At 32.3% G+C, this 24,565-nt stretch overlaps 4 protein-coding genes and 1 pseudogene across 6 annotated transcripts; 2 read left to right on the top strand and 3 right to left on the bottom strand.

The window, feature by feature from the left end:
* Nucleotides 1–275: 275 nt before the first annotated feature.
* Nucleotides 276–3,019, bottom strand: LOC120192209. Of its 2 annotated transcripts, none has more exons than XM_039195031.1 (4): nucleotides 2,818–3,019; nucleotides 1,735–2,149; nucleotides 533–1,405; nucleotides 276–489 (listed from the first exon to the last, which is right to left on the bottom strand). In XM_039195031.1, exons 2-3 carry the CDS (start codon nucleotides 2,134–2,136, stop codon nucleotides 569–571), a joined length of 1,239 nt encoding a protein of 412 aa, XP_039050962.1. In that variant the 5' UTR covers nucleotides 2,137–2,149; nucleotides 2,818–3,019; the 3' UTR covers nucleotides 276–489; nucleotides 533–568. The 2 variants fall into 2 exon arrangements, with proteins under 2 accessions (XP_039050962.1, XP_039050964.1); XM_039195033.1 differs by lacking the exon at nucleotides 2,818–3,019 and adding an exon at nucleotides 2,598–2,754.
* Nucleotides 3,020–6,064: 3,045 nt separating this feature from the next.
* Nucleotides 6,065–7,599, bottom strand: LOC120192222 (zinc finger MYM-type protein 1-like). The gene is made up of 2 exons (XM_039195038.1): nucleotides 7,177–7,599; nucleotides 6,065–7,084 (listed from the first exon to the last, which is right to left on the bottom strand). The coding sequence occupies exons 1-2, from the start codon at nucleotides 7,597–7,599 to the stop codon at nucleotides 6,065–6,067; spliced, it is 1,443 nt and encodes a 480-aa protein (XP_039050969.1).
* Nucleotides 7,600–12,424: 4,825 nt separating this feature from the next.
* On the top strand, nucleotides 12,425–13,855 carry LOC120192229 (probable receptor-like protein kinase At5g20050). Its single transcript, XM_039195039.1, has one exon. It carries the CDS (start codon nucleotides 12,512–12,514, stop codon nucleotides 13,853–13,855), a length of 1,344 nt encoding a protein of 447 aa, XP_039050970.1. The 5' UTR covers nucleotides 12,425–12,511.
* Nucleotides 13,856–16,098: 2,243 nt separating this feature from the next.
* LOC120192221 lies at nucleotides 16,099–19,141 on the top strand (annotated as a pseudogene).
* Nucleotides 19,142–20,709: 1,568 nt separating this feature from the next.
* On the bottom strand, nucleotides 20,710–22,321 carry LOC120192256. 2 transcript variants are annotated; one of them, XR_005522765.1, is made up of 2 exons: nucleotides 21,093–22,321; nucleotides 20,710–20,984 (listed from the first exon to the last, which is right to left on the bottom strand). XR_005522765.1 is itself a non-coding variant. In XM_039195056.1 (2 exons), exon 1 carries the CDS (start codon nucleotides 22,177–22,179, stop codon nucleotides 21,145–21,147), a length of 1,035 nt encoding a protein of 344 aa, XP_039050987.1. In that variant the 5' UTR covers nucleotides 22,180–22,321; the 3' UTR covers nucleotides 20,710–20,984; nucleotides 21,141–21,144. The 2 variants fall into 2 exon arrangements, 1 of the variants encoding a protein (XP_039050987.1); XM_039195056.1 differs by having other exon boundaries at nucleotides 21,141–22,321.
* Between the last annotated feature and the right edge of the window lie 2,244 nt (nucleotides 22,322–24,565).

Raw genomic sequence — 24,565 nt, 5'->3', positions numbered from 1 at the left:
TGCTTTAAACAGAGTATTATACCCTGAGAAAATTCAAAACAAATTGAAAGCTTGACACACATTTCCTTAATATTAATCAAATATCAAGAAAAACACAAAAACAAACACTTGATCAGAGACAACCAGTGGGATTTTATTATACAGTAACCCTTTTTTAATAAACAAGAATCAAAATGTCAACAGAAGATTAGTCATACATCAATAGTGCATCTAAGAGAAGCAAGAAATATACAGAAGAGAACAATCAGAAAAATGCATTCTTGATATCTGCTCAATTGTTGGAAAATTCCTGATATGCTATTTCTCAAAGATTTGTTTTGCTAAAATAAATGTACAAATGAGGGAGGCAAGAAGAGATGGAAGAACTGATACACAATGCTTAGCTCACAAACATTTAATGCTCTGCAGTTTCTGTTGTTACATTCATTTCAAAATATATCACTATATGCTGTATACTTAACGAGGAAAAGTGAGAGCATATTTCATCAAGCTTCATACAATTGAGGGAGCCACCAGTGTAATTATTTGTCGAAGTCTATTTCTAAAGGAAAACCACAGGTACTCCTTGTTATCTTATAGGAATGGTACTATCAGCGGAAATTAAGTTTCTTATCTCCATCAAATGTTCATCATTAGATATATGAAGTGAAAGACGAAGATTTGTCACCAAACTTTCTTGTTCCCAACTTAAAGGCCCTGATGCATGCAAGGCCTCCAAAGTGCAACGATAGGCATGTAACTCTATCTTATGGATCTTGGCAGCCAGTTCTTCTTTCACCGGAAGGAGACAATCTCCTTCCTTATCTCCCCTTGGACAAAAAGATTCAGCATCACTACATTCACCATCAACAACTTCAATAGGACCTGCGGAAACACAATGAGGTAACCTATAGAAATCGTTACTACTCACACTACAACTACCAACAGAGCATGTAACACTATCAGCGTCATTCGTTTCTAAATGCTCAGCAAAATAACATCCAACAGAACCATTTGGTTTTCCCGTGTCTCCATGCACGTCAGACAACCCAGTTCTGTCATTATGAGAAGCATGTACATTATTCTCACCCAACATATCTCTTGGGAAAGCAGCAGCATCTACCTGTTCAAGAATGGATGGATTTGCAACCACCAGTCGGTACAATCTTTCATTTCTCTCAACTGCTCTCAACTTCTGTCCAGCAGTGGCATGAGCTTCAACCTGAGAGTAGCATCCTCTCTTTAGAGATTTTGAGGAAGCCATAACAGAATTTTGGTAATTAACCTTTGTATTAACAGGGCCACATTCATCTTTCACATGCCTGTTTGTCCTTCTAACAGTATTTTGAAACCGGGAGCTAGACTTTTGGTTGTATCTGAGAATGGAATTTTCACCATGTTTCACATCTTCACAACTGCCAGAACCCTGCATGTAGACATAAAAAATATAAATGAATATCTTGGCTTGTGGAACAATAACCTCAACTTTATAGAAAATATAGATAGTACTTAGATCAAGAAGGGTTACTGTCCGAACGAAGCAATGCCATTTAGATTAAACAAATGAGAATATTCAAGCTAACCTCAACTTACAAAAAATGTGAAATGCGGATGGAAATGAACTTAAGATGGACACGAGTATAAAAATTAACCTTGAATAACATATATCCGACTGGAAAAAGTTAATGCTGAAAATAGCTTTGAAAACTTAAAATTTTCAAATGCACGAGGAACATACATTAAGATAGTAAGTACCTTTCCAATCACAACCCATTCATTGTCTTGCCATGATTGTCTCACACGGACGTCAAATTTACTGACCTTAAACTCCAGAGATGATCCAAGCAACCTAACCAAAATGCATTTTTTTTCCAAAATCGCTAAAAACGTTGCCATCTTCCAAGAAAAGTTGTCAAAAACCTCAACAACATCACCAGGAACCCAATTATCTGAAACTGCTGGTGCAGGAGGACAAGGTCTAATGGCTTTCCTAGATACCATCTCCACAATTGCCTTGTTAGTGGCATCGGAAGAGCCTTCATATCTAACTTTGTAGTTGTGGCCATTGCCACTGATTATTTCAGCACAATGCCAGGATCCTGATGGCACCTCTTTTCTGCTCAAGACTTCTACTCTGGACCCTTTCTTGAATCTCATGATCCCTATTAAACTGCAAAAGACGTTGACAAATGAGATGATAAATTCGTAAAACAAATTAAACACTAAATATAGCATACGAATACAGTCAGAATATCCAAGCATCCTCTAGAAAAAAATTATAACAAAGGAACAGTTGAGGGGAAATAAGATCAAAACTTTGAATTAGGATTACAGGAATTAAACTAAAAATAAGATTTAATCATAAAAAGTAACAAATAGAGCATTTTAATCGAAAATAACAATGAAATGATCTAATGCAACCGTTATTCATTCTTGTAAATTAGTTTAAAGTAAATAAACAAAACAAAACAGTCAGGTCCGTTTGGTACGCAAGAAAATGCAAGAAAAAAGAATAAATCAGAAGTTTCAGGAGAACTTTAAAGTGATCTACGAAGTTCAAACTCTTTCTACCTTAAAAAACAAAACTTAAAACAATAAAAAAAAAATAACAAACACACATTTAATCGTCTTTCTCCCTTTCTGTCTATGTATCCACCATTTCTCAGTAGCCAAACAGAAGAAAAAATTAACAACAAATACATAAAAAAAAAAAAAAGACAAGAGAGTCGTAAAGCAACAAAAATTAAACTTGTCCATAATCTAAATAATCAGAACTATACAATAAAAAAAATAAAACAAATACTTAAAATCATCAATTTGATGAAGAGCTTAGCTAACCTTTGATGGAGGATTGAAGGGAGAAGTTCTGATTTTTGTTTCTCGGTGCTTTAAGAAATTAATTTGTTGTTATGAATTTTTGATTTTCTGATTGGGGAGAAATTAGTATATAAGGCGTTTAAAGATTATGTTTTTATTATGTTTTTAATAGAAGGGAGAAGAGGAAAGAATAATGGAAAATTGAGTATAATAAACAAGGAATATTATGGTAAGCTTTCTATGCCAAGTTGCTAACTGCCTAAGAATAGCTTCTTGTGGTTGCGATTATCTGTTTTAATCTTTTTCTGCCCCCTCTCTCTCCTCTCTTTTATTTTCTCATTGGTTTTTTTAAATAATCACATTATTTTACCAAAATCATAAAAAAATTATAAATTAATAACTGTTTAAGATAATTATAAGCACATATCAACATGAGAAAATCAATCTGAAGATTAATTAATAATAAATAAATCTAAAATTTTAAATGAGATAAGTATGACCCAAAAAATTTGAAAAAACATAAATATTAAATAAATTTATAATTTATATATTTTATATTTAGAACCGGTGAATCAGCTTTCATTGAAGTAGTTAATTTTTTATAGAATATTTTTAATTTAATTATATTGTTTGTGTGGGAGCTTTTTGTTTTATTTTATTTTATTTTATTTTATAAAGTCTATTCCTTCAAGAAAGTTTAGATGTTTAGGTATGGAGTAAACCAACCAATTGCGTGAATTGCACTATTGAAATTAGTTAATCATTATATAATATATATGTGTGTAATTTAAAATTAGGTGGAAAATTAGTCTAGATTTTATTTTAATTTAAATCATATTATAACTTGATTTTATTGTGATATATTCCAGTTATTAGTTTGATTTTAATTTATAATAATTAATTACTCAAATTTATATTGTTGTATTTGCAATTGTTATAATTGTATTTGTATTTGCACTTATATTTGTAAATCTATTAATAATTAATAATCAAATAAACGATTAGGAGTTATTCTATTGAATAAAGAAAAATAATAAAAGGAATATAAAAGATAATATACAAAATGAAAGCAGATTAAATCACATTAATCGTTCATTCACCTTAAATTATTAAAATACACAAATTAACCGCTAAATGATGATTTAAGACCTAATAAATAGTTAAAAACTAATTAATCAACTTGTAAAATAATGATAAAATAGGTTAACACCATTATTGACTATGAAGATAAACATCATCAAAGCTACTGTGAAAATACATATAATAATGACGATACATTAATAAATTGACTTTAACTAGAACTCAATCGCGACATATGCTTAGTAATTACGAATATATGTCAATAAAATAGAACCGATCCAATGGATTAAGACAAAAGTATGCCAGCAAGGGCGAATCAAGTGATCTTCTTGGTTAAGGGATGATTGTCATCTTCAAAAGTTTCAATTCAAATACGATATTTTTAAAGGTGTTTGAATTTTTATTATTAAACGATTAAAAATCTAAATAATTAAATAAAAACCAACTAGAAATTTAATGTCAAATCAAACTCTAATAAAAGAGTGGTGTAGGGAACATGATACCCGAACAGATAAAATCTTTCACTATTTTCATACGAATAATAATTTTTAAATTTAAAATAGATAGTTTGAGATAAATTTACACGACAAGATAATAAGTTGTTTTATTAATATCTCGTTGGATCTGACGAAAGAACAATATAAAGAAAAAAGAAATACAACTATTATTTATATTCAAAAAATTTTAATAGTAAAATAATTATTTATGTTTTATTATTAAATTATTTTAAATATGTAAATAAATCTTAGGATCGAACTTTATTAAATAATTTAAAAGAGTTGACCGGATCTGCCCTGTAAACGCTTTTATGTGTGTATACTATATATAAAATATGTACTATTTATAAAATGGCCACATGTTAAAAACAAATCCCACACTGATTAAGATGTTCATATTTGATTTTTATAGTTTAAGGTTTATTTAAAATAATCTAATAATAAAATATAAATAAAATTGTTTTTAGATATTTTATAATTATTTATAATTTATTTTTTTATCAATTATTTTAAATTTAATGTTCATGGTTCAAATCACGATATTATTAATAGAATAAACTAAATTGAAAAAATCGTTCTTATTGATTAAATCAAATGAGTTGTGGTTTTAGATAATTCATCATTTCTAATTTAAGTGAAAAATCATTGTCGGTGATGGATCACCCATTAACCGATGTCAAAGTACTTAGCCTCGATAAGGAGATACAATAGAAACGAATAAGAGTGTGATGGTTTCATTTAATTTGCATCCCTTCTTTTAATCTTATTCGAAAAATTTTATTGTAGTCTTTACCATGTGTGCTGTGTTAGAATCACGATAATTATCTATAAATTAACAAACATAATAAATACAATCAACGTGACAAATTTTAATATGATAGCTTATATAGATTTATCAGAGATTATATTTATTAATCACAACTTTTTAAAAGATTATTTTTTATATATTTGAGATCCTTCTTCCACAACCGTTATTCTTTTGCTCTCTGAGTCCCTAATTGTCGGGATTTAAAAATATTTTAATCCTTCGAAGGTTGTGAGGCGAGAAATGTTAATATATATTTATAATTTTCGTTTAAGGTTAAATTATAAATAATGATAATATAATAAAACGTTGGTTAACTAACAAATAAAAAAATTAAAAATTAGAATAAAATATAAAAAAACACGTTTTTTATTATTTTATTAAAGTTATTGCAGTTCATACGTTGTAACAACCTTGTTCCTATCACTTTCTTCTATTGTTGCTTGCTTTTGAGCCCACGGAATCAACAATGTCTTCCATCCCGTAAGAGGCGGACCCAGGATAAAAATTCAAGGGTTGCACAAAAAACTTTTATAATTTTTTTTAGAAACTACGATATCTATAAATATAATAAAATGTCTAGAAATTACACTCTAAAGTTGACCTTTTTGTGTTTTCATTTTTTGAAAGCGATTGATTACACTTTCAATCTTAACATCTAAAAGTGCTTCTTTTTCTATTGCGTAAATCAGGACATGATTCATAAAATTGTCACTCATTTTGTTGCGCACGTTCGTCTTTAAAAGCTTCATTGCAGAAAAACATCTTTCAACCGTTGCAGTTGCAACCGGCAGAACCAAAACTAACTTTAATAACCTATAGACCAAAGGAAAAGAACAATGTTTCCCTGTTTCCACCATCAAGCGAGAAAGGTTGGCAATTCCATTCAAGTTAGCAAATCTGTCATCATGTAGCAAATAGCGATAGTAGATATCAAGTTGACCAAGAAGATATGTCCTTTCTGAATCACTAAAATCATCTGGGTACATAACTTCAGCAACTTTGATTTATCAAACTTAGAAAATGAATCACAAGGACTCAAAGCAGCCATGTTTTCTAGCAATTTGGTGCTTACCTCACTAAATCGATCCCCGAATTCTTGAATTTGCATATCCAAAACCGTGTTAAAAATCTCAACCTCAAAATGATACTGATTAGAAATCTTGGTCCTATGGTTTCTTAGAGTAACATAATATTCTGACATATCCAAAGTTTCAATGCTATGTTTTTTACATAAAGAATATACTTTCTTTAAAATTGAACCAAACCCGTCATTTCTTAAAGTTTGCAATGATTTCTTTGTTCCTCTTATCAATGAAGCCGCTTCCAAAATATCTTGATCTTTTCTTTGAAGATGTCTTGACAAGGTATCCGTGAGACCTAAAATCTCCAACATCAAGTGTAAATAAAACACATAATCAAGTGTTTTAAAATATGATAAAATATTGTACACTTTATTTCGGTTATATAAAGTTGAGTTGTCCTCTTCAACATATTTAAGCACCTCAATAACTTCAGGAAACAAATTCATCAAACTTATGATTGTTTTATAATGGGAACCCCATCTTGTATCTCTTGCTTGAATTAGAGAAAGCTCTTGATTCAACCCTCTTCCAGCTTCAGTTTCACCAGTACCAATTTCCGTTTGCAATCTCTTTTTGTAGCTCTCTCGTATGATATCCTTTCTTTTGTAGGAAACACAAACCACATTAACCACCAAAGCTAGTTGCTCAAAGAATTCATGAGCACCATCATGATTCTTTGCAACCGCCACGATCACTAATTGAAGTTGGTGAGCAAAACTATGTACATAATATGTTGACTTATTATCTCTTAAGATCAACGCTTTCAAACCGTTAAACTCACCACACATATTACTTGCTCCATCATAACCTTGCCCTCTTACCTATTTCAAATAATAGATAAAAGATTTAATATATAAAAATAAAGATTCAATTAAATAATTAAAATATAAATAAAATAAATATGACATATTACCTGAGCCATGCTTAATTTATTGTCAGTAAATACGGAATCAATGGCAGCTTGAAGAGTCAAAGAAGATGTATCCGTCACGTGAACAACTCCAATAAATCTCTCCTTAACAACTTCTAGTCTATCAACATATCTCAAAACCATAGTCATTTGCTCCTTTTTAGATACATCACTAGACTCGTCAACTAATATGGCAAACACATCCTTACCAATTTCATCACAAATGGACTTTATTATTTCTTTTGAAAAACATTCAACAATATCTTTTTGAATATTTGGAGATGTCAATTTATTGTTCTTCGGAGCCTTTTCTAAGGTAACATTATAAATACTCTCATTGTGTTCTCTAATCAAAGATAATGTTTCAATGAAAATCCCTCTGGAAATGGAGTCATTCGACTCATCATGACCACGAAACAGTAACATATTTTTCAATAAAAATCTACAAGTGGCAGTTGTAGCACGTAATTGAATTTCATAGTTATTCTTCTCATGTTCAGTTTGCTTATGAAGAGCAACACTAATAGATTGATTTTTTTCACTAGATTTTCACACTTTTGTCGTGCTTTGTTGTGTAAACTTTCAACATTACCTACATGAGCATATAACGATTTCTTTTTACTCCAAGTGCTAAATCCTTCCGTCACAAATGCATCTCTCCCACCTTGTTGTCCTACAATATCTCCAAATAAGTAGCAACATAAACAATAAACTTTGTCCTCCTTTATGCTATGCTCTAACCAATCAAATTCATCAAACCATTCAACGACAAAGCGTCTTAGCTTAGGACCTATCTTTTTTTTATGGAAAAGTATGACCCCTTGGTTGACATGGTCCTTTAATCCAATATGCCATTCTTATTTCATCTTTTTGATTTGGATGATAAGATGTAATTTTTGGTCTATCCGCCGGATCCGAAGGAAGATCATTCACATTAATAGTTGTTGGAATGGAAGCCAAGGGAGTAGGTGACACAGTGGTAGTAGGTTGTGGTCTTTGTGGAACTTCATTTGAGCTATTTCTTTTAGAAGATCCTTCACTACTTCCATCAGTACCAACAATTAATTTCCTTTTAAAATAGTTACCAATAGAAACCTACAATTAAATATTTCAATAAATAAAATGATTAATATATTAAAAACTCAACATATAATAATTATAAACTATGACTTACTACTTTACTTTAATATCCTAATTTTAATACATCAAACTAAACAAAACCTAATTTTAATGAATTAATCAGTTTCAAATAACAAAACAATATTATATACTAGTTTACTACCTTTATTGTTAAATATGAATGAAAGAAGACAAAGTGAGAAAGATAATAAAATCATTAATGTAAAGAATAAATTAAGATAAAAGAAAGTACACATACTTGTCTCATTTGTATATTTGGAGAAAAATGTAGAAAGAATAGATAAAAAGGTCCCTTTCCAGGTTGCAAGTTTCAACTTTCACAGCCCCTTCCACAATTCCACTTGATGTCTTCGAGGTTTTCACTCTGCACCTTGCCCTTCAAAAGTTCAAAGTTCAATCGACTACTGTCAGCTTCCCCTTCAAAGTTCAATCGCACCAAGAATGCAACGAGGCAGGCCTTGCCTTTCCAAGATGGGTTGAGTTTCCACAAGACCACAGAGGCACAACCCTTGTTGGCGGTTCACGGTTGCCCTTCTAATCTTCAATTGAGATTTTCAGTTTTCACAGAGGCATAACCCTTCTAATCTTCAATTATTGTATCCCAATTCCCACAAAACTGAAAATAGGTGCTTGATTCATGGGCTTAAGGTTTGTTTTTTGGGCTTGATCATTTTTTTTAATTTTAAATAGGATATTAATTTTTTCCTATAATAAAGAGCAACAGTTACACACAATATTAGGGGTGGCACTTGTATTAATTAAAAAAATTAGAAAAAATTAACACTAAGTAACACAAGATCACAGGTCCATTTTCGTTAGGGGTAGCACTCGTATTAGATAAAAAAAAATTAATATTATTCGGAGAAATTTGAGGGGTTGCCCGAGCTACTCATAGGTCTGCCCCTGCAATTCCACTTGCTGTCTTCGAGGTTTCCACTATGCACATTGCCCTTCAAAAGTTCAAAGTTCAATCGACTACTGTCGGCTTCCCCTTCAAAGTTCAATCGCACGAGGAAGGCAGTGAGGCAGCCCTTACGACCTTGCCTTTCCAAGATGGGTTGAGTTTCCACAAGACCACAGTGGCACAACCCTTGCTGGCAGTTCACGGTTGCCCTTCTAATCTTCAATTGAGGTTTTCAATTTCCACAGAGGCACAACCCTTCTAATCTTCAATTGTCGTATCTCAATTCCCATAAAACTGAAAATAGGTGCTTGATTCATGGGCTTAAGGTTTATTTTTTGGGCTTGATCTTTTTTTTTTAATTTTAAATATGATATTAATTTTTTCATATAATAAAAAGCAACAGTTACGCACAATATTAGGGGTGACACTTGTATTAATTAAAAAAATTAGAAAAAATTAACACTGAGTAACACAAGATCACAGGTCCGTTTTCGTTAGGGGTAGCACTCATATTAGATAAAAAAATCATAAAAAATTAACACTATTCGGAGAAATTTGAGGGGTTGTCCGAGCTACTCATAGGTCTGTCCTTGATCCATGTTCACCTGTCATCCCTATAATCTCTCTCATTCCCTCTTTTTATTTATTTATTTATTTATTTATTATTTCTCTTGAGAGAGTATATTTTCATCTAATAAAAAATTAGCTGACTCTATTCCCATATGTAATGGAGTAAGGGGGAGGTAGGGTAGTAGGTTGCCCCCAACGCTAAGTTGAGAACAGCTTCTGTGAAAGACCTCCGTTATGAATTGCCCTCAGTGGGACTCAATCCCATGACCATAAAATTAAGAGCCTTGTGCTCTACCAACTGAACTAGATGGGCAATTCATATTTTCATCTAATAATACAAATTTATTTTATAATATATATTTCATTTTAGAAGAGTTAAAATATGTACTTCTCATAAAAAATGTGTTTTGTACGATATTCTTTTGATTAAGATATATTATATAAGTTATCTAAATTTTTTATATAAAAGAAGACGCATTCTATAAATCACATGTTTTAAAAAGTATGAATTATATAATATATATTTGTCAAAAAGTATTATTTTCTTAAATATTTTAAGATGTTATAAGTGGCGGAAAATAATAGAGACTGGTGGGAGCTGTGGCCTCCCAAAAAAATTGAAAATATAGTTTAGAACTTTAAATTTTTTTAAATATCTAATTTTTTCTTCTCAAAATTTTAATAAATTCGTATTATATCTCAAAATTTTAAAAAATTTAGTTATATCCTTTTTTTTGGAAAAAAAATGTAAATTAAACCCTTCAAATTTTTTGAAAATTTTAATTTAAACATCTAAATTTTTAAAATTTTAAGTTTCCCAAAATTCTATCTTCAAGTTCTGCCACTAGGTGTTATTTATATAATTAATTTTAAAATGAATATTTTCTCATAAATATGCCTTAATTTTTTTAAATAGTTTAAGATAATTATAAAATAGTATTTATTTAGAAAATATACTTAATTTTTTTATTACAATGATGATACGTGTATTTTAGAGTTAATTGCATCATATGTCTTCAAAGTATGATCCTTATTTTAAATTGGTCCATAAACTTTTAAATGTTCCAAATTTATCATGAGTATCATTTTAAATTAGTCCTTAAACTTTTGAACATTTCAATTTTATCCCCAAAATACGACTTTCATTCTAAATTGGTCTCCAAACTTTTTAAACATTCAAATTTCATCCCAAACTATACGTATGTACTAATCACATCTCTTGGTAATAAAATTAATAGGCCAAGTTATATTATTATATGTTTGAAAAAAATTAGGCTAAATTATGGTTGAAATTAATTACATATTTGGATGGATTTGGGATGAAATTGGAATGTTCAAAAATTTAAGTTACTATTAAAATAGAGAGAGGGGCACGTAGTTTCAAAGAATTAAATTAAGAGAATCAATGATCTATGTCTTACGAACGTCAACCACCTCTTTAATGTCTTCAGTAGTTAGGGGTGAAATTTTCAAAAGTTTAAGGATTAATTTAAAATTAGAGTCATAGTTTGAGAATGAAATTAGAATATTCAAAAGTTTAAGAACTAATTTAAATACAAACTCGTATTAAAGCTTGCATATGATGGTATAGGTTTTTTTTACTCGGTTGTTTTACTTTTAGGGTGATCCATTGCGGCTCGAAAATGCTTCATTAAGGAAGAATGCCAATCTGAATAGTAATGTACCACAGCTGTTGGCGGAGAACGCGAATTTAAAACTTGAAGATAAGGTACTCAAGGTTCAGAATGGTGCTTTATGTGGGAAGATAGTGACAATGACAAGAAGCAAGCAAGAACCATAATCTGAAATACTGTTTAAAGATATGAGGATGGTAAGTGTTCTTTCTTTCGTGCTCAGCATGTTTTTGCTCTTTCTCCGCGGCTACTTCTGGCATACCTTCATGCCAATTAGCTTCTTGGTATCTAGACTACTTGGTCAGATCTTCCTTCACAACTTCTTGTTTCAAACAAGATCTTCAAACCTGTCTTACCTTGTACTCTCTTGAATTTCGTACTTACCTGCAGCTGATGGTTAATTCTGTAAATCTCTGTGTTGTAGTTGTTCGATTTTTATATTTATATGTATATTTTTTAAAAAAGTTTATCTTTTATATTTTTAATTTAAACATTTATTTACAATTCATCCAATAATTTTCAATTAATATAAAATTTAAAAAATAGTTTATAATTAATTCTTACATTTAGATGTATTTATCAAAATCATGATACTTGTGTTGCACGTAATATCGCTGACTTAAATATGAAATTTCATGTAGTGGAGTGAGACTTTGTCTTTGCTTTAATCAAGAAGCAATCTAAATATGATTATTCATATGTAAACTTGACTTAGTTTGCTGACGCAAGAATTTGTAAGTGGTTCATTTTTTACATTATTTTCAATTTTATTTTAATTATTTTTTTGAAATATTCTAATTAAATTATTTGATATACGCATATTAAATTCACACAGTCTTATTTATTTTAATATTACAATTTTAAAATTTAAAAATAAAGTCTAAATTTTATATCAAATAATATTTTAACAAAACATTTGACCGTTTAAAATCTTTTTAAAAAAACACAATGAGCCTTAAAATAATCATACCCTTGTGCTTCAACATTTGGCTAATCCAAAAGAACAAATGAATGCTCAATTTCTTGCTCTCATATCAACATGAACAACAAATGAAAACCAGACAATTAGTAGCACATCGATGAAGTTCTAATGGAGGACAAGACAGCAAGTATAAGAGCAGTTGTGATAATCACGGGCCTCATCGTCGTTATCATCGTTGCTCGTTTATCGTTGAAACTTTCCAGGGCTTTCTTCCTCATTGCAGGGGCGGATATCGCGCTAATCCTTGCAGTATTCGTATGTCTTGTGATCCGAGAGTGTTACAATCGCAGGCGAAAGTTGTTAGAGAAACGATTGGTATCCGAAGGTCGAGAGCTTCGAGTTGAGTACAGTTTTCTCCGAAAAGTTGCCGGAGTTCCAATAAAGTTTAGGCTCAAGGAGCTTGAGGATGCAACAGATAATTTCCGAGCACTGTTAGGCCAAGGTGGATCGGCTTCGGTATTCAAAGGTATACTTAGCGACCGCACTTCAATAGCGGTGAAGCGAATCGATGGAGAGGAGCATGGAGAAAAGGAGTTTAGATCAGAAGTTGCGGCGATTGCGAGTGTACAACATGTAAACCTTGTGCGTCTTGTAGGGTACTGTTGTCTTCCTAGAGGGCCTAGGTACCTTGTATATGAATTCATCCCGAATGGTTCATTGGACCATTGGATATTCCCCGGAAACCGAACGAAAAACCACCCCAGAGGTTGCTTGTCATTCGATTTGAGGTATAGGATTGCCATTGATGTGGCCAAGGCACTTTCTTACATCCATCACGATTGCCGGTCGAAAATATTACACCTTGATCTGAAGCCCGAAAATATACTTCTGGACGAGAACTATAGAGCGATCGTGGCGGATTTCGGTCTTTCAAAGCTAATGGGGAAAGACGAGAGCCGAGTTATTACCACAATCAGGGGTACTAAAGGTTATTTGGCCCCGGAATGGCTCTTGGAGCTCGGTGTTTCGGAGAAATGTGATGTCTATAGCTATGGGATGGTGCTTTTGGAGATGATTGGCGGCCAAAGGAATGTTACTGTGATTGAAAATGGAAGTAATAAATCCCAAAGGAAATGGCAGTATTTTCCTAAGATTGTGAGGGACAAACTTAGGGAAGGGAAAGTAATAGAAGCCGTTGATCGTAGGCTAGTTGGAGTGGGAGCTGTTGATGAGAGGCAAGTTAAAAGAATGGTTAATGTAGCTTTGTGGTGCATACAAGAGAAACCGGGACTAAGGCCTAGCATGGCACATGTGGTCGAGATGCTCAAAGGGCGTGTGCCGGTGGAGGAACCACCCGATACGCAAATGATTGTCGTCGATTTGTTGTCGATAGATGGCGAGGAGTCCGGTCTTCAACTGGGGCCAAAAATTGCTGCAATGGGATTGGATTGCTGCGACATCCCCAGCTCATCTTCATCTTCATTTGCAATGTCTATGTTATCAGGACGGTAGCTCTTTTTCACTTATGCAATGTCCGAAGCAATGTATGTATATATCATAATAGTAAGGATAAAGTATAGTAATGGTCACTGAACTTTTCTGAAGCTTTCATTTAAGTCCCCCAACTTTTAAAACTTGCAATACAATCTCCCAACATTTAGTCCGTTTGCAATATGGTCCCCGACGTTACACTACCGTTAGAAGACACTGATGTGGCAGTGAGATTATCGTTTGCAGCTATGAAAATTAGGGTAAATTATATAAATGGTCACTAAACTTTTCATGCGCTTGCATTTTGGTCCCTCAATTTTATTATAAACCCCAAATTCCAAAATAATTCAATTACATTCTAAACCTCAAATTCTAAAATACTTCAAAATAATATTGAGTTAACCAAGATTTCATGTTAACCAAGATTTATATAATTTTTTTTGATGTTTTGATTAAGTTGTATTCAGTGAAAATTGATTGTTACCGTTCGATTAAGTTCATGTGCAATTGAATGGTAGGGTATGCATGTGTAAATGACGTTTGATGGTATTGGATATTGAGTTCTAATTTCTTATTGTTTTTTCAGATTGTGTTGCATGTGTATTGGGTACTGAGTTTAAATAAAATATTATAAACGTTGATGTTATTTAAATATTGGTTGTTGGGACTTAAATGTGAAACATTTTTTCATGAACTTAAATATATAAATTTTCATAATAGTAACAATCAATTTTCACCTGAACTTGGCATCATTTACACAAGCATACCCCACCATTCAATTGCACAAGAACTCAATCGAACAATAACAATCAATTTTCACTGAATACAACTCATTCAAAACATCAAAAAAATTGTATGAATTTTGGTTAACATGAAATCTTGGTTAACTCGATATTATTTTGATTATTTTAGAATTTAGGGTTTAGAATATAATTGAATTATTTTGGAATGTGGGGTTAAGAATGAAATTGAGGATTACTTTGCAAGTTTTAAAAGTTGGGGGACCTAAATGCAAGTGCCTAAAAAGTTCAGTGACCATTTATATAATTTAACCTAATTTTCATAGCTGCAAACAGTGATCTCAGTGCTACGTCAGCGTCTTCTAACGACAGTGTAATAGGGACCATATTGTAAATAGATTAAATGTTGTGGGAGTGTATTGTAAGTTTTAAAAGTTGAGGGACCTAAATGAAAGCTTCAAAAAAGTTCAATGACCATTATTATACTTTACCCTAATAGTAATGGCGTCAATCGAATCAAATTTATTTAAAATTTAAAATATCATAATAATGATGCTATCAACTTAAAATTTAATCAACAAATTAAAAATAAAGATGTAATAAAAATTAAAAATTTATTTAAGTAATGGATACTTATGTGAAATTATGACATTTCATTTATATAAAAATTAATGTGTTTTTATATTTAAATTTTAATGTTGAGTGATCAAAATAAATATAATTGTAAAGCTGAATGATTAAATGGATAATTGCCCAAAATTGAAAATGGCCTATAATCATTTATCGAGATTTACATTTTTGGAAAAAATAATCCTAAAACGACAAAAATACAAAGTTATCGTTGAAAATTTGACCTTCGGATTGGGACCAAAAGGAGTGATTTTCCCCTTTGTTGGTGTCTGAAGCCTTTGCTATTGGGAGTTTTCAAATCCAATCGACATATTAGCGGAAAAGGTAAAATGCCTACAACGCGAGAATCCCTTTTCCCTTTTTGATCTCTTCTTTTCCCCTGTTTCTGCTTTTTGAATTTTAATTTTTTAATGAAAATTTTGGAGTTTAATTTGCTAATCATTTTGCCAACTTTTGAAGTTTCATTCTTTTCCCAGCTTGGGATTTTCTCATTATTGATACTCTTAGTTTCCCATGAATTTTCATCTAAGGTTTTTGTTTCTTTTTCATTATGTGCGACGAATGCCGTCGTTTATTTGGAGTTCAAACTCCATTTTCATTAAGGGTTTTGAAAGATATGTAATTTGGATTAGATGGAAAAGTTTTCTCTCTGATGAATTGTTTGTAATGTACCAATTTTTGTGCAAGCTTTTATGTAGATTCATGTATCTTATATCAATGCAGTGAAAATTAATCACTTTGCTGAACTGACATTTGATGTGAAATGTTAATATCCATCTCCTTCTAGTGCAATAGGTAGGTTTGGCCGCTGCTTTTAGGTGTGATAATACGAGCTTCACAGGTCCTCTTGGTTCTGCTTAGTTTACTGCTTTGATCCATCTTACTCATAGAGTAATGTCTATAATGCTAGCTCACCAACAAGCTTGTGTAAGTATTTTGATTGCTCTTAAGGCAATTGAATCGACCGGTTCTTCATGGTATGTATGGTGGATTAGTAAATATGTCGAGTGAAGTAGTTTTTTCTACAAATTCAGTAGCCTGTTTTTCCTCGTGTTTAATTTTAACTATTAATACTTGAGCTGTGCGCTGACATATTTCAGGTGGTAGAAGGGGGGCATTTGAATTTGGAAAAACCCATGTGGTTAGGCCCAAAGGTAGGCACCAAGCAACCATAGTTTTGGCTACATGGCCTCGGTGATAACGGTTCAAGGTATTATAAACTTTGCATTGCTTTCAAAGATTCTAATTTCTAGTTTTTGGTTAATAAATTTAAGATTAATTTGTCTATATACTATCAGTAACTTAAATTAGTTTTCTGAGGAAGAAGTATCATGTATATTCTGTTTGCTAGATTTTATGTATGTTGAGTTACAATTTCTAGTTCTTCTCTTCCATCAACAATTGAACGGCCCTTTTAAGGAGAATAATGGTAACTTGCCTATGATTTTGTTAGTTAAAGTTCTTCGACTTCTTCCGCTTGTTATGTTTTGCTTTCTTGTTTGGATGATTGCACTCATTAACTGTAGTCCCTAGAATTTAAGATGTTCTTCACATCTTTGTGTCTTGTTTTTTCATTCTGTTTGGGTGAAGCAAGAAATCATTTTGCCCCACGAGGCCATGATACTATCTCTATGAATTATTATTCGCGGTGAGAAAGTAAACACCTTCAAGATATTATATTTATCTTCCTTTCAATATTTTTGAGGTGTTTCCTTTCTGTTAGTTTAGTAATCTTGCATGTTAATGCGATGGATGTTATAGTTATTTACTGAATACTGGGGGGGATATGTTGCTATATAAACTAAGCAGAAAGCTGATTTTCTCTTTGCAATTTGTGTTCCTGTAGTATAGCACTATTTCTATGATGCTAATCAAGTTGTAGGGAATTAATCATTGCATGCAAAATAGCCTCTTTCATCCATATTTGTTTTATGCATTTGTCTTGAGTTGCTACTTTTTTTGTAAGGCTTGCACAAAACAAGTTAAAGCTGATAATAAATTAATACCTGTTGATTTTTCAGTGGTTTAGTATTCAAAGAGCAAGCCACCTCATGTTTCAATGTTTCGTATCATCCGATATTAATATGCCTTCATCATATCTTTTCACCCTATAAACTATATTATTGCCACTGGGAATTCAAGTTATTCTGTCTCCGAATCTTTATATTCTCTGATCTCAAGTATAAGAAAAAAAAAGTATTTGATGTTTTTTTAATTATATACTCGTCCTCGTTTTTTTGTTTGTCAGCTGGTCCCAGCTCTTGGAGACCCTCCCTCTTCCGAATGTAAGGATGATTGTTGTAGCCAAAGATATTGAGGAGAATATATTCTAACAATTACTTAATAGATTTATTTCTTCTTGATGACATCATAATTTTTCATGCTTGTGATACTATGGTGCAGATTAAATGGATATGCCCAACTGCCCCTACTCGACCAATAACTTTATTTGGTGGCTTTCCATCAACTGCTTGTGAGTATATTATATTCTTAAAATTCTGTATTGATGCAGTCTCTTATGAAGGAAACAAGATGAATTATACCTCACTCTCTTCAACCTTTATCTTTGATGGCGGTCCTTCAAAATATGACATACATATTAGGGTTTGATGTGGGAGACCTTTCAGAAGATGCTCCTGATGATGTAGAGGGTTTGGATGCTGCTGCAGCTCATGCTGCAAATTTGTTATCAGAGCCTGCTGACAGTATGTTTCCTTGCATCTGTTTTATGAGGGTTTATGATGCTATTTTTTCTTCTCTTTTTTCTTTTATTTGGGAGGGGGATTGTTTTCCATTTCTCTTCTGAGTATTTAGGTATTAATGCATTGTAGACATTTGTAGTTTCTTTCATAATGAAAAATCATGAGGAAGGATGTTTTTACCTCATATTTATGTTTCTCTATCTTGACAACCATGGCCCCCTTTTTTTTGAACAAGGCCTTATATTTATTGTCATTCTAATAAATGCCTGTAAACAATGACCACATTGTTAGGATTTATTTACATCTAAGTAAGTTGCTGCTCGATTAGTTTGGCTTACAGCCAATGCAATGTTGCATTGATCTTAGTTTTCGGTTTTAGCAATTAAAATTTTAGTTATGTAATTGTTTTTGACATTGTTCTAATCGTAGCCTTTTCCAATTACAGTTGAACTTGGTATCGGAGGTTTCAGTATGGGTGCAGCAACCTCTTTATACTCCACGACCTGTTTTATTCACGTAAAATATGGAAATGGAAATCCATATCCCGCCAACTTTAGTGCAGTTGTAGGACTTAGCGGATGGCTTCCATGTTCAAATTTGGTTTCCTACATTGCACCTTCTCATATGACCTTAATGCTTCCCCACGATTTGTCTGGTTTATTGTTATAAATTCTTTTCTTTTCTAGGACTTTGAAAAGCAAAATAGGACAGGAGGAAGCTGCTAGACGTGCAGCATCCTTGACCATTTTGCTATGCCATGGAAAAGTTATTTATGGTTGCCTTCTTTATGCAAGTTATGATTGGATTATGTATGGTATTGTCTGTTACAGAAGAGGTGCTGCAAACATTAGTATCGTTTATTTTGATTATGAAGTAGCAATGAGACATAACAAGATGGTATCCAGACAAAGTAATACATTACTCAAGGAATATAACCACCCGAACATTTAGCGTCGACTTCATAATTTCGGAAGCAATTCCATTTTTATAGAGTTATTGATTTAACCAGCCAAAAGTAGTGATATGAAACCTATAATGACTGTTTCATAGGGATCGATGTTGTAAGAGTGATGGTACTAGCACTGTGTTTCATAGTTACATAATTACTGCTGTTAGCTTAATCTTATATAACATGTCTCAAGTTGCAGGAGACGATGTGGTTCCATAAAAATTTGGTGAGAAATCTTCTCAGGTACTAAAACACGACCTTCAAATCATATGACGGGTACAAATTCTGAGATTTTAACAATAGAAACTCCCAGGTTTTGTTTTATATTGAACAATTTATCAACTTGAATTTAGTATGTGAACGAATACGAAGGGAGTTTTTAATGAGACATTCAACTTCTATAAAAAAAAATTTATCAACTTGAACCGAGTACTTGTATAAACGATATAGGCTTGGTCACTATACTATCCCAGAGGAGATGGCAGAGGTCTGCGCTTGGTTAAATTCGAAGCTGGGGTTTGATGGTCAATCAACTTAAGTATGCAATTGAAGAATGTTCTGTTTGATTGGGAGGTGTTTATTTATGGTATAGTGAATAATCTTCCATACCTGGATTGATACCGTCTCTTTCTACTTTGGCATATTGCTTAGTTATTGATAATGGCATCGGCCTTTGCTCGTCAACTTTTGTAGTTTGGAATATTATTGTTTGGAATGGCAATTGATACCATTGTTAAAATCACACCTGAAAATTGATAATTATGAAATGGCATGGTGAAATGCATTGATATAATTACCCACACTAGAATATAAACCTATACCCACCTTAGTTTTGCTCTTTTTCCTATCTTCCGCTGCATAAATAAATGAATTAATTATATCATATGTAACACTAGTTCTTTTTTACACTTTTAAATATTTCAATTCTATCTTTAAAATATAACTTTCATTCTAAACCAAACTTTTTAACATTTCTATATACTTCATAAATGTAGCCACACGTCCCATACTAATATTTTGTAAACACACACACACACACACATACACATATATATATATATATATTACTAATTTTATTCAAAATAAGAAATATCTTAAATTACAATAAAGATTCACAATCATAATCATAAATTAAGCACATAATTGAGTCAATTTCCTATAATAATTAAAATAAAATTAACAACTTAAGATCACATAAAAGACCATACAAGAAAAGATTAAAATCTAACAAGGAAAACTCAAACAAAAATAGATACAAGCAGATCCGATTGCATTGGTAAATGAACCACAAAAATTATTATACATACTGATGGAATAAAAATTATTCATGTAAGTCACACGACCCATACTAATGTTTTGTAAACATATATATATGTATTTTTAATAACATAATCTAACATAAATAAAATTTTGAAACATAAAAAATATTATATATATATGGATGGAATAAAAATTAAATCAAAGAACCTTCTAGTTTTGTTCTAAATAATAATTTTAAAAATGTGATACAACATTAATTATTATTTATACAATATTATATTATTATATAATAGATCATTATTACATAATAGACACATGTTATGTAACAATTCATTAACAAAGGAGATAGTTTGGAATGAAATAGAAACGTTTAAAAATTTGAGAACTAATTTAAAATGAATCATTATTTAAGGATAAAACTAAAATATTCAAATGAAGGTCAAATTTTGAGGACGCGTAACTCTAAATAAATTCAGTGAATAAACACATTACGACTCTACGAAAAGTTCGAATTAGCATTTCCTTGGGTGAATTCACTCAACTCTTCTGTTTCCTCTTCTATTGTTTCTTGAAGAAAATTTTTAAGCAAATGGCAACCAAGAATATGCATATTGCTCTGAACATCATCATACTTTCAGAATGAACAATAACAATTTATATCTCAACAGTTGAAAGGAAAAAAACTTGAAATTATAGTAGACATAGAGATCACGCCGTGCAAGAAAGAAATAATGGTATGCTTACTGAATGAGTTCAGTTCCAAAATACATTCAACTTAGTTTCACTCATTTGATCCTATCCTGCAACTTGGACCAAATATGTTCCATGCTGCGCATACACACTCACTTGCATTTCTCTTCCAGTCCTACCTGAAACACAAAAAATCAGTCAGTTCAGATACATTCTTAGAACTCATCAGCCATATCACGAGGAAAGATTGCAAGTACAAGGTGTAGATTAATGAGTATGGCACTTGCAACGTGCAAACAATAAACATATTATATTAAAGATACAATCACACTAACAGTGTCATTGTTGATTGTCAGGAGACGACCGTCTCCTTACACGGCGCCTCCAAGGACGCCAAGGAAGCGATCCACTATCTGAAGACACATTGTCCTCATCTCTGGTAGATCCACTTTCTCCATCATAGCTTTCGCCCCCGAGTCTGGTAGATCTCCTAATACTCGATTGAGCTCTCGCCCTTGATGCACGAGACCAGCTGCTCCTCCTATGATTAGAACCTGGTCGAAACACTCGAATTAGGAAAAAGACAGTAAGCCAACTTCCATCATCAATCGGAAGAACATTGTCATCATTCCTCTCATCTCCAAATGAAGATTGCAGCGTGCTGAGCAAGTCCCCGAGGTCTCTCTGACGCTCCAACCTTCTCCAATTTCGCTGTCGCTCAGGGTCAGCCTCTGAAGGGCGCACAGAAGGGTGCTCAAGTCTTGCATGCTTCCTTAGGTCTTTATAAGCGCCAGTAAAATTACATGATTCAGACGAACAACTTCTAGATTTGGCATTCATGAAACAACGAGCAGGCTCTACAACAACCCAATCTTTTACCTCGCCACGACACAGAGGACATACTAATTTTGAAAGCACCCGGTTCTCAGACGAGGCATTGAATGGGATTGAGTTCCCTTCCTCAGTTCTTTCTTCCTGCAAATCAGTGGCAGTTGATACTGAATTTTCAGTCATGGTTGGTGACAAATTAGTGGTTACAAGTTGAGCTTCTTCTTGTTGAGGATCTTCTGGTGTTGTTGCTGAGGTGTCCATAAATGACTTGCGAAACTGATCAAAACAGTTTGAATGGCGATAACTTGTATCACACATGTATGGACGACAACCCTTCTCGTGGGAAGAACATATGAGGAGAACTGCATTGTGAGGATGTTCCATACAGACAGGGCACCTGGCATCTTCCCATTCCTTTATGTTTTCCTCAGTTTCTGAAAGGACTTTAGATGAAGATTGGCGACTATAGCTGGAGCTACATGAGAAGGGAGATCTCCTACACCTATCAAAAGACATGGAGCGATCTCTTCTTTCCTTCGGCATGTTACCTTTGATGTACAAAGGCTAAAATGCTAAACGATTACACGTTGAGAAGGCAGAAACTGAACAATTGGAAGCAAAAAACAAAACTGACATAAACATTAGTTTTACATAGATAAGATTCAGTAAAAATGTAAAGGAGCTGAGGCTTAGAACAAAAATAACACAAAAAACAGAGCCCTGCAAAATTATAGATACAATGTAAAATGTAGAAGTAGACTTCACAAATGCATCATAGATTTTCAAGGGGAGAAAGGAAATATATTGCATATTTAAAACCAAATTTGCACAACATCATATAAGCTCTAGCAACAGTAGATAAATGTCACAAAAAACAGTGTCTATGTGCTTATCAGGATTTTTATTTTTCATTGCAACTCTAAAGCTCAGTTCAAAATCTTAAAGTCTGTTTCCCATCTTCATGCTGCTTCGCATCGCACTAATGTCTCAGATTCCTACCTCACATAGCTTCTTCTCTTTGCATAAAAACATACTTCTTACAGACAACTCAAACAAGATAAAACATCCATTAAAAAGAAAAGAAAAGCCAGTGTCTACACAAACCTTAAATGCCAAAAGTACCCTGCATAATATCTTCCCACATACCTAGCAAGTTTAATACAAGATGTAGAGATTATCAATTTTCAATACAGAAGATCAATTCTAATAGCCCAAACATCCCTAACTACAAGCACTGACAATTGAAATTCTCAACTTCACATTTTGTAGAATTAGCTATTCAGTTCAACTAACTTCCTAGTATCAAAATCTTATGCTAAATTCAAGGCATACACACAAGAGATAACAACAAAATTGGAGGGCCGTAATAAACTAACAAATAAAATTTCTTGAAGTTGTAAAGTTTAACAAATTAATAAATCCTAAATACTAAAAATCAAGCATTAAGCACACTATCCCCAGCTAAAGAAAGGGGGTCAACGAACGCAATCGAAACAGAAGATCTTAAGCGATCCAAGTAGAACAGGAAAGGAATCGAGGGTGCAATCAAACCCTTTGAAACTAAAAAAAATGAAAATTAAGAGATTTTTGGAATAAGGTTATTACCAGCAACTGCGACCACAACTTCAAGGATTGGTTTGGAGGTTAAGATCCTTTAATCCAAATCCAATTTTTTTTTCTAATACGAAAAGATTAAATTTGATAAATTAGGGATTTGAAGAAGGAAAGAGGCAGAGGCGGCCTCTCACGAATTTCGGTGTTTTTTAGCTCGAATAGGGAAATGAGCAAGCGCGTTGCCCATCTATATATATAGGATAGGCAGCTGACGTGGACAACCTCTGTACACTATTTTTTTTAAAGTCGGCGCCGTTCAGCATTCACTTATTACTTACTAGCACGCGCTCTTGCCGTATCGTCTGTTTTTATATGTTTAAATTACATCCACATCACTAATATTTGAAAAAAAATACGTCAAATTATCTATTTATTATAATTGAATTACTACTTCATATCTATTGATTTTTAAATTATAGTTAAAATATTATTTTGATTTTGATTTTAAAAAGTTTAATTTTTAAATATTAATATCTTATATCAAATTAATTTTAATTTTAAAAGATCAAATAAATTACAAATATTTTAATTAAGAAATCTAGAAGATTATCTATTAAAAGAATTAAAATTGAGAAATAATGAAAAGATTAAACTTGATTAATCGTTGACTCTTCATTGTTAGTGACGTTGAAGGACATTAGGTATGAGTTCAACACCAAAGCATATTGTATTAATAATGTTATTGTTAGAGTTGTGTGATTTGAATTTTATTTGATTCAATCCAACACCAAAGCATATGACGTTGTATTAAAAATGATTTTTTTTTATAGATGCGTCGTACCCTCCCCTGCTGATATGGCTACCAACACCGACGATATAGCCGGTATCTGTCGGAAAAACAAGCGTTTTACTTTTCTCGTTAATCTTGTAATACAGTTCACCTAATGTCGCCCCAGATTGAACCCATCTAACGCGGATTTTGAAGTCATCATCGATTGATTGAAGATTCGCCAAATCGACTAGAACAAACGGAACCGGAGAAGCATAAGAAAGACTCGAAAATCATGACCGACCGCCACTTCGAGTTCTTATCTGCAAGGCTGCAACCCATGCATTCTGTAACACACCTTTAATATTTTTTATATATAGCATGAATATGAGTTCCTTATGCAATATTATGTGCTAATAATATATATACACACTAATGGTTCGTAAATGGAGAAGGTAGGATGATAAAATATTTTATTTATTGTAGACGATAGTGTTAAAAAATAAAGATGATAACGAGATGGGACGGATCGAATTTAAATGATGAAATGTATATGTAGGACTCTCTTTTTTTTTCCTTGAGTTTTTTTTTATGGAGGTTTGGATA

The sequence above is a fragment of the Hibiscus syriacus genome, unplaced genomic scaffold (genome assembly GCF_006381635.1).
Source record: "Hibiscus syriacus cultivar Baekdansim isolate YM2019G1 unplaced genomic scaffold, ASM638163v2 tig00116973_pilon, whole genome shotgun sequence".
Lineage (NCBI taxonomy): Eukaryota > Viridiplantae > Streptophyta > Magnoliopsida > Malvales > Malvaceae > Hibiscus > Hibiscus syriacus.
The sequence above is the reverse complement of the archived record's forward strand: the minus strand, read 5'-3'. Positions and strand labels throughout refer to the sequence as shown.

What these genes read in the sequence shown, in the direction of transcription:
- LOC120192209 (XM_039195031.1), bottom strand. Translation starts at nt 2,136, where the DNA reads ATGAGATTCAAGAAAGGGTCCAGAGTAGAAGTCTTGAGCAGAAAAGAG. An exon ending in AATGGGTTGTGATTGGAAAG is followed by an intron (nt 1,406 to 1,734) that starts GTACTTACTATC and finishes GTCTACATGCAG; the next exon opens with GGTTCTGGCAGTTGTGAAGA.
- LOC120192222 (XM_039195038.1), bottom strand. Translation starts at nt 7,599, where the DNA reads ATGTTACTGTTTCGTGGTCATGATGAGTCGAATGACTCCATTTCCAGA. An exon ending in ATAAATTAAGCATGGCTCAG is followed by an intron (nt 7,085 to 7,176) that starts GTAATATGTCAT and finishes TATTTGAAATAG; the next exon opens with GTAAGAGGGCAAGGTTATGA.
- LOC120192229 (XM_039195039.1), top strand. Translation starts at nt 12,512, where the DNA reads ATGGAGGACAAGACAGCAAGTATAAGAGCAGTTGTGATAATCACGGGC.
- LOC120192256 (XM_039195056.1), bottom strand. Translation starts at nt 22,179, where the DNA reads ATGCCGAAGGAAAGAAGAGATCGCTCCATGTCTTTTGATAGGTGTAGG.